The sequence below is a fragment of the Hoplias malabaricus genome, unplaced genomic scaffold (genome assembly GCF_029633855.1).
Source record: "Hoplias malabaricus isolate fHopMal1 unplaced genomic scaffold, fHopMal1.hap1 scaffold_70, whole genome shotgun sequence".
Lineage (NCBI taxonomy): Eukaryota > Metazoa > Chordata > Actinopteri > Characiformes > Erythrinidae > Hoplias > Hoplias malabaricus.
Window position 1 is genome coordinate 133,173 of NW_027100952.1, and position 10,000 is coordinate 143,172.

General features: G+C 48.8%; 2 protein-coding genes across 4 annotated transcripts in view; one reads left to right on the forward strand and one right to left on the reverse strand.

The window, feature by feature from the left end:
- Window positions 1-1,894, forward strand: part of med23 (mediator complex subunit 23) — a 49,474-nt gene extending 47,580 nt beyond the window's left edge. The window contains exon 30 of the mRNA XM_066658889.1: window positions 1,832-1,894. Coding sequence (XP_066514986.1) covers window positions 1,832-1,894 — 63 coding nt within the window. The remainder of the gene's footprint in view (window positions 1-1,831) is intronic.
- A 4,006-nt stretch (window positions 1,895-5,900) lies between these two features.
- LOC136682457 (A-kinase anchor protein 7-like) overlaps window positions 5,901-10,000 on the reverse strand; it is a 28,082-nt gene continuing 23,982 nt past the window's right edge. The window contains exon 8 of one of the 3 annotated variants that reach the window (XM_066658900.1): window positions 5,901-8,399. In XM_066658900.1, the coding sequence (XP_066514997.1) occupies window positions 8,230-8,399 (170 nt within the window). In that variant the 3' untranslated portion in view covers window positions 5,901-8,229. The remainder of the gene's footprint in view (window positions 8,400-10,000) is intronic. The other 2 variants (XR_010798649.1, XR_010798648.1) reach the window with 2 other exon arrangements.

Here is a 10,000-nt window from a genome sequence, read left to right on the forward strand (position 1 = left end):
TGTGGTGTGTTCTCCCTGTGTCTGCGTGGGTTTCCTCCGGGTGACTGTCTGTGAGGAGTGTGGTGTGTTCTCTCTGTGTCTGCGTGGGTTTCCTCCGGGTGACTGTCTGTGAGGAGTGTGGTGTGTTCTCTCTGTGTCTGCGTGGGTTTCCTCCGGGTGACTGTCTGTGAGGAGTGTGGTGTGTTCTCTCTGTGTCTGCGTGGGTTTCCTCCGGGTGACTGTCTGTGAAGAGTGTGGTGTGTTCTCCCTGTGTCTGCGTGGGTTTCCTCCGGGTGACTGTCTGTGAGGAGTGTGGTGTGTTCTCTCTGTGTCTGCGTGGGTTTCCTCCGGGTGACTGTCTGTGAAGAGTGTGGTGTGTTCTCCCTGTGTCTGCGTGGGTTTCCTCCGGGTGACTGTCTGTGAAGAGTGTGGTGTTTCCTCCCACGCTCCAAAAACACACGTTGGTAGGTGGATTGGTGACTCAAAAGTGTCCGTAGGTGTGAGTGTGTGAGTGAATGTGTGAGTGTGTGTTGCGCTGTGAAGGACTGGAGCCCCCTCCAGAGTGTGTTCCTGCCTTGTGCCCAAAGATTCTGGGTAGACTTCGGACTCACTGCCGCCCTGAACTGGATAAGGGCTACAGACAGTGAATGAATGATTGATTGTTATATTGATGAGGAAGGTGATGATTCTGTTGCTAATGATGATTATGATGATGATGACGGTGCTAATACAGATAATGAAGACATTGATGAAGTTCTGATGATGATGATAGCACTGCTGCTAATAATGCTAATGCCCCGCTCCTGCTGATGAGGCTAGTTCTGAAGCTGACTTGCTGATGGAGAAACGCATGACTCTGCGTGTGCTGCTCAGACGCTACGACGACCCTCTCTCCCTGCACTCATCCTTTTTTCTCTCCCTCGCTCTTTCTGAGAATGAATAAATAGATGCATTCAGAAAAGGCGCCGGCTGTAATTGCCTGGTCTGTGTTGCCATAGCGACGGCTGGCGGGGTGGGGTGGCGGGCGGGTGGTCGTGTATACACACACACACAGAGAGAGAGAGAGAGAGACTTAAACCCACAGCAGTGCATGAGGTAAAACAACACCCTGAAATGCCCCCACCCCACCCCTCCACCGAGCTGTGGAATGCTGGAACTGTGTTCTCTGAGTTTATGTTCATGTCTCTCTCTCTCTCTCTCTCTGTCTCTCTCCCTCTCTCTCTCTCTTCCCCCCTCTCTTGCTCCCTTTCTCTCTCTCTCCCCGTCTGTCTTCCTCTGTCTTTCTCTTTCTCTCCTGTCTTTCTCTCTTCTCCTGTCTTTCTCTTTCTCTCTCTCTGTCTGTCTCATTCTCCCCCTCTCGCTGTCTCTCTTTCTCCCCTCTCTCTCTGTCTTCCCCCCACTCTCTCTCTCTCTCTCTCTTTCTCTGAATCACTGTCAGCTCCAGTGTTTGTGAACTGCTGTCTAATCGCTCATCTTATCTCCACTCTGTCTCTTCAGATCTTTTGAATTTCTCTCTCTTTTAATGTGTGTGTGTGTGTGTGTGTGTGTGTGAGTGTGTGTGTGTGGATGTTTAGCTCAGTGTTTCCTGCCTCTCTCTCTGTGTTTGCTGCTGTGTATTTCTCAGGTCTGTTGTATCTTCCGTCCAATGACACACAGCATCATGAGACTCGAGAAATACACAGCAGTCCTTTACTGAAGCCTGCGTTTCTTTAGGGCTTTGATCAGGACTGTGTTCCTCTTCACCGCAGCCACAGGCCTGTACTCTTCTGAGAACACTGCTGTGAGAGTCTGATGGCCTCTCTGAGAGCACTGAGCCGTGCTCTGTTCGTATTCGGTGTGTGATTGTGTTCAGTGTGAAACAGAGCGGGGGATTCACTTCGGTCTGAAACTGGTTTTTCTCAGTGTTTACATCTGACTTCTTTATGTTCGGTGTCTTCACTAAAGTCAGAACACGTCCAAACCACAGACGCAGCGTTTCTCTGTGGTACGAGACGCTCCAGTCGCTCGGTCCGCCTCCGTGTTTAGGTTCTCCTCCGTGTGGCCGATTGGACGGGGCAGGGTCACGTGACCACAGCGTGGTGGTGTGGTCACGTGAAAAACATAAAGGTCCAGCCCTAACTTAGGCTCATGTGCTAAAAAAGTGCACTAACGAGAGCTGTGATTGGCTCCTGGAGGTCGTGCTGGTGAACGCAGTGTGTTACACGTGTCCCTGACCACGTCTTCATGGTTTTATGTCCTTGCACAGCCTCAAAGTCCACTGTAAATCCGTCACGGGGCCGATCACATATCATTCCTTATCTTTTCTGCCGCGAGGACCCAGGACCGAGGCCGTATAAAAGCGGGCGGAGTCTCCGGAGCAGCCTGTGGATCTGTGAAATACAGCGGCTGTAAAACATGAGCTCAGAGTTCACATCCAGGCCGTGTTTAAATCTCCTGCCTCTGGTGCCTCCAGGTTTGGAACTTTTATTCTTAAACTGACACTTAAAGCAACAGTAGGTAATATTCTGACCTTAAAATTACAGCTTCAAAATCATCGAGGTGCTCCACTGAGCTGTAACGAGGAGAGGAGACCCTCTGTCGCTGCTACACCGGGCTCAGCACTGCAGAAACTGCACTGTGTAACTTTCGCAGGAGGGTAGGTAACTATCCTTCCTCCCTCTGCCTTGATCTCAGTGCTGTAAAAGTGAATTACACTCTGCAACTGTAGGAGGAGCCCAGGAGCAAACATGTTTAATCTTACCTAGTGTTGCTTTAAACTGCAATTCATTCTGTTTCAATGACAAGGACTACATTTCCCAGAATTCCCCACTGGAAAAAGGTCAACTGCAGCCAGTTTTCCAATACATAAAGTTTCTACCGAAATGAAGGGCACTGATCTGTAGAGTGTGAAACATTGCTGTGAGGATTTGATGGCAGCAACAGGAGACTTACGGCCAATATATTGGTCCTCAACTCAACTCCCCCAGGTGAATCAGGTCCTGGTTCTGGAAGCGGGTTCTTGTTTAGTGGCTGTTCTCTCGTGGTTCAGAGCGAGTCGAGTAGGGACTAAACCGTGGCGTGTAAACCTTGCAGAGCGCTGATCGTCCAGAGAGAGTCGTCACTCTACGCCACGCGACGCAGACGACCAGCACCAACTCTCCGTCTGTAAAATCTCCAGCTGCAGCAGAGATCACGTTTGTTTTTATCCGACTCACGACGGCAGCTCGTAAAATGACGCCGTGGTCTTTTGAAGAGGTTCGTATACCCCTCCAGTGTGTACCCCGCTCATGTGCAGCTGCTCTGATGTTAGCTGTATATGCTTTTATTGATGCAAATGATCTGAAATGACCTTTGTGTAGGCAACAGCACAGAAATAAACTGGCCTTGTGTGGGCCTCACTCTGTGTTTACTCCAGATTCCTCACATTCTGGCAGGTCGAGTGAAAAATAGAACCCAGCAGAGTGTAGGAGTGTGTGTGTGTGTGTGTAACGTCTGCTGTTAAATACAAAATATAACACACTACACAGCGATGAAAAAGAAGTCCACGTTTATTAAAGCGTCCTCAGGCGAGTGGAGGGACGGACTCCTCCCCCGGTCTCTATTACAGCACTCTGAAAGATGACGGGACCAAGGTGGAGAAAGGGTGGAGACAGCTCTGTTTACTTTTTTAAAGCAGGTCTTTTTTTCGTCTGTAGATGAACAGAAAGTTCAGCCGCAGCAGTGTTCCTCAAACACTTTTAAGGATCCGGGGAAAAGTCACACAGCATTCCTCAGGAAGGTGGAGAAAGGAGGGAAGCAAACCGGGATCCGTGTGTCCGACTGCTGGGATTAAGGCCACTTCGGAAGTGGAGGAAACAGCAATAAACACACACACACACACACACACACACACACACCCCCCAAGTAACACAGCCCCTTATCATCCCCCTGTACCCTTCTCCCACTCAGATTCACTACAAATCAGTTAAACCAGTTCATAATCAGTCACACTCTGTCCTCTGTGTGTGTGTGTGTGTTTGTGTGTGTGTGTGTGTGTGTGTGTGTGTGTGTGTGTCTGATAGGGGAACTTTACAGCAGCACAGATAAATAATGTGGGAACTGTTTCCCAATACAGATTTAGATGGGAATTAAGTGCCAATGCAGATAGATGGGAACTGTGGGAAAATCCCTATCAGTATCATTCATTGTCTGTGACCTTTATCCAGTTCAGGGCGGCGGTGGGTCCGGAGTCTACCTGGAAGGCAGGAAAACACCCTGGAGGAGGCGCCAGTCACACCTACAGTGTGGGAGGAAACCCACGCAGACACAGGGAGAACACACCACACTCCTCACAGACAGACACCCGGAGGAAACCCACACAGACACAGAGAGAACACACCACACTCCTCACAGACAGTCACCCGGAGGAAACCCACGCAGACACAGGGAGAACACACCACACTCCTCACAGACAGTCACCCGGAGGAAACCCACACAGACACAGAGAGAACACACCACACTCCTCACAGACAGACACCCGGAGGAAACCCACACAGACACAGAGAGAACACACCACACTCCTCACAGGCAGACACCCGGAGGAAACCCACACAGGCACAGAGAGAACACACCACACTCCTCACAGAGAGTCACCCGGAGGAAACCCACGCAGACACAGAGAGAACACACCACACTCCTCACAGGCAGTCACCCGCAGGAAACCCACACAGACACAGAGAGAACACACCACACTCCTCACAGACAGTCACCCGGAGGAAACCCATGCAGACACAGAGAGAACACACCACACTCCTCACAGACAGTCACCCGCAGGAAACCCACGCAGACACAGGGAGAACACACCACACTCCTCACAGACAGTCACCCGGAGGAAACCCACGCAGACACAGAGAGAACACACCACACTCCTCACAGGCAGTCACCCGCAGGAAACCCACACAGACGTAGAGAGAACACACCACACTCCTCACAGACAGTCACCCACGCAGACACAGGGAGAACACACCACACTCCTCACAGACAGTCACCCACGCAGACACAGGGAGAACACACCACACTCCTCACAGACAGTCACCCGGAGGAAACCTACGCAGACACAGAGAGAACACACCACACTCCTCACAGACAGTCACCCGGAGGAAACCCACGCAGACACAGAGAGAACACACCACACTCCTCACAGACAATCACCCGGAGGAAACCCACGCAGACACAGAGAGAACACACCACACTCCTCACAGGCAGTCACCTGGAGGAAACCCCCACAGACACAGAGAGAACACACCACACTCCTCACAGACAGTCACCCGGAGGAAACCCACACAGACACAGAGAGAACACACCACACTCCTCACAGGCAGTCACCTGGAGGAAACCCACACAGACACAGAGAGAACACACCACACTCCTCACAGACAGTCACCCGGAGGAAACCCACGCAGACACAGAGAGAACAGACCACACTCCTCACAGACAATCACCTGGAGGAAACCCACACAGACACAGAGAGAACACACCACACTCCTCACAGACAGTCACCCGGAGGAAACCCACGCAGACACAGAGAGAACACACCACACTCCTCACAGACAGTCACTCTGCTGATAGACAACATGGGAATTGTAGACAAATGTCAAAATCTGAAAAGGGAAATGAGAGCGTTAACTATTGGCGATATGTGGGATATACCTGTGGGCCACTGATAATATCGGATATGGGATTTTCACCCTGCAGCAATGGATTTTGGCCAGTGCACGTATCCGGATTTCAGGATGGGAATTTTGAGCCGATGTCGGTATCCAATATGGGAACAGAGGGCCAATTCAAACCTGGCCCCTCAGGCACTGAATTATGGAGGAATTTTAAAAAATGGATGGACTTCCCCTTTAATTCTGGCAGCTGTTATAACAGCTTGTGTGTCTGTGTGTGTGTGTGTGTGTATCAGATTTGGGGCTGCTGGCTGGTGTGTGTGTGAGAGAGTTTGAGCTCCTGTGTGATAAGAGCTTTTACTGCTGGTAGTTGTAAGAGTGTTTTAAAGTCCTTCACGCGCCTCTGAACACACACCCTCTCTGACCTCAGCATCTTCTCCACCAGCCCAACGTCACACACACGACCTAAACACACACACACACACACACACAAATAAACAAACAGACAAACAAAAACAGAGCAATTCAAAACAGTTTCATGATTTTTAAATCACAGAGTAGTTACCGTCATAAGAAACTGAACACACACACACACACACACACACACACACTACAGAGGTCCATCGGTTCCTGTCAGGGGTGGTGTTATTGTCCATGGTTCGCAGATGCAGTTCATTTTCCTTGTTTTGATTGTCTTTGCAACACAGCCGGACTCTGGCATGAGCCCAGATGCTAGTTCAGCACTGTGTGTGTGTGTGTGTGAGGGGTGTGTGGGGAGGGGAGGGGGGGTTGCACCGTCCAAAACCAACTAATATTGACTTTGTAACCCTCTAATCAATTAATAAAATAATGTCCCCCACTTTTCACCAAAGGTATTTGTTCTGAGGCCGGTTTGTTGCTATTTCTACAATGCTAACATCGCTAACACATAATGGTAGCCGGAGTACACCAGTTAGCATACTGCTCATGTCTGAATCATCTTTAATCATCTCTAATCTGCCTGACTGTGAGGTTTCTGACACTCAGTGACACACTGTTGTCTGGAAACACGGGGTAAAACACATTAGCATCAAGCTAATTATTGTGACTTCTGTACAGGCTGCTGTTGAGGTATTAGCCTAGCTTCCACTACAGCTCAGCTCCTTTAACCCCCAGAACTAAAGGAACTTCAACACTAAATACATCTCAGATAATCGTGTGCAGAGGTCACAGCGCCCCCTGGAGCAATGACATGCTTCTTTTGAATTTCCACGTGAAATAAAAGAGCTGAAAACACACTCCGGCTCATTTTAGCTAGCGGTGTTTAGCTAGATTACTGGATCTGATCAGGAACTGAGCACACACAGATTTCCTGACCATTCTGACCTTTGTTAGCTTAATGTCTGGTTTGAGAGTGTGTGTATATCTGAGCACTAGTGTTTAAAAATTACAGCCAAAACAATAAGAACAGAAACAGACACTAACACAAACAAATAACAAGAGTTATTCTTCCAAGTGCACTGATATAATCACACACTGCACATCCTCCATGTTCCGTTTAAAGTCACGGTGCACTGTGTTTTTATTTTACACGACTGACTTCACGCACAAACTCCATCTTAGTCGAGCAACAATCCACGGCAGTAACACTGTTTACATCCATCTGCAGCCAATCAGCACGCTCTGTATAAATTCTCCACTTGTGCTCATTACACAGTTTGGACAGTAGAGGGAGCATTCCACCTCCAAATCTGCCTTTGGGCACAACCATTGGCTCATGAGCATCTGAACCTCTTTTTGAGTCACTACTGAAATGTCTGTGCCAATAGGGGGCGTGGTTTATTTAAATTAGGATTGATTTTAGGAACTGAAGCTGATTCATCAACTGCACTCACATTTCTGATTGTTTCCAAATCATTGGAAAATTTGTCGGAGGATTAATGCCATATAAATCAACACTAGGTAATATTAGCTATTTTTGCTCGTGGGCTCCCCCTACAGTTGCAGAGTGTAATTAAATTTTACTGTACTGCCTGAAATTAAGAGCTGCTGTGGGAGGGTGGATTCCTACCCTCCTCCCAATGTTACACAGTGCAGTTTCTGCAGTGCTAAGCCCAGACTAGCAATGGTAGAGCTCTTATTCTCCCTATTACAGCTCAGTGGAACATCACCATGATTTTGAAGATGTACTTTTAGAGTAAAAATATTACCTAGTCTTGCTTTAAGTGTTATTTTCACTCAGAAATATCAGAGCTTTCACCATTTCCCCAAAAAACAAAGATTTTTGCAATTCATCACTGCTTTAAACCACAAAATACATAAAGAACTAATCACGTATGGAACCGAAAGGCCCTCTCTGGGTGGAACACTGGGGACTGGACCTGACTGGACGCCATTGCATGAGCGCACACACACACACACACACACACACACACACACGCAAACGCAAAGAAAGCTGCATAGAAAATATTCCTCAGTCCAATCCAGCTCATGTTTCTCTCTTCTCTCTCCAGCGCTGTGAGCTCTTGTTCTCTCTCTCTCTGAGGCGATGTCTCTCGCCCAGAGTCAGGGAGGAGGTGTGGCTCCAGAGCTCCGCCCACAGGGGTGGGGTGGGTGAGGGTCCGGCTCAGGCATCACGATGGGGTCATTTGTTGTTGGAGGTGTGAAGGGGCGGGGCCTCGTCTTTCTGTGCCGCTCCATTCTGCTGCGTCTCCTCCATGTACTGCTGCACGGCCCGGAGCACCGCGTCCTCTACCAGACGCTTGCTCAGACTCACCAGCTCCTCGTCGTCCAGCTCAGGACCTCGCTTAGAACCTGCGCACACACACAGAGCCGTCACTAACACCCGACACCTATAAACGAGTCACACCCGACCTACGTGCTCGCTCCGAGAACCGGCCCTGAGCGCCTCCGCCAGTTTTAACGGGAACCAAGGGTACGTCATCAGCAGGGGGCGCTCAGTTCTGAGTCGTTCTTCTGAGGAAAAGTATTCACCGCAGCTCGGTTCTGTACGGTAAATGGTCCATGTACATTTCATTATTTGGTTTTTCAGATTCTGCAGGATAAGGAACCGAGACCAAGTACTGACAGCTAGAGAACGGAGAAATGGGTCATTCTCAGGATTAGAAACGAAACAATTAAATAAATAAGTAATGGAACTGGCGCCCCCTCCAGGGTGTGTTCCCGCCTTGCGCCCAATGATTCCAGGTAGGCTCTGGACCCACCGCGACCCTGAACTGGATAAGGGTTACAGACAATGAATGAATGAATGAATAATGAAATGTACACAGACCATAAACACACAGTTGGAGCATTTTTTTTGTTTTTATTTCCTTTCATTTCCCGGACTTCTTTCCAAATCAGAAATCTAATTACGATTTCCCCATTTCAGAATACGAACCTCCACAGACGTGTCAGGTTCTCTGGTCTTTACTCAGAACCCCATCGATTTAACACTCTGTAAATGCCCCGTCCAGCTCCACAGCGCCATGACGCTTTATTTCAGGCTCTGAGCTCTTTCTGGAGCTTCGTTATCTCGACTTACACAGTCCCTTCCTTCTGGTTCAGGAACCATTATATGTTTGTGGAAAAGGGTTAACTGCTCCTTACCTCTACAGACAACAATCATAGAAACACACATCCACACAGCCTCCCCTGTCACGCTTCGTCCATAACCACGCAGCAGCACCACCGCTTCTTTTCAAACTGCTACTAACATAACACTAATACTCAGCTCAACACGCTCTAGAACTCTAACTGCACAGAGAGGGGCATCTGATCTGGAGTCAGTGGAATATGGTGTTTAATACTGACCACACACACACACACACTGATTTCTATGCATCCATGAAGGAGCTGTCCACCAGTGACCGAAACGATAGCCATTATTCCAAACATAACAAGGAGGAAACAGCTACATGACCTCATTAACCCTCTCCTGGCCAAACGCCATCAAACCCTCACAGCAATCTAGTGTAAACAGCAGCAAAGAGGAATACACTCCTGAGTAACGCCCTTCTGTTCAGACAAAACACACAGGGACATGGTGTCTACACACTTTTAGACTCATAGGGTTCACTCTGAATATTTCTCCTTCAGCTGCTTCAGGATGTTCTCACAGAGACAGAGAGAGAGAGAGAGATGAAAGAAAGAGATTAGACAAGAGGGGGTTGAGACAGACAGGGAGAGAGAGAGAGAGAGAGAGAGAGAGGGAAAAAAAAGAAAAGAGAGAGATAAGAGACTGAAGGAGCGGGTTGAGACTGAAGATAAATGGGGACAAAGGGTGTGTACTGTGTGCTCTTATTAAATACTTATATACAATCCCTACACAGATCAGCCGTAATATTACAGTCACCTCCATCTGTGGCTCTGCATACCCCCCCCCCCTGTTCCTCAGCGCTCAGGACCCCCACAGA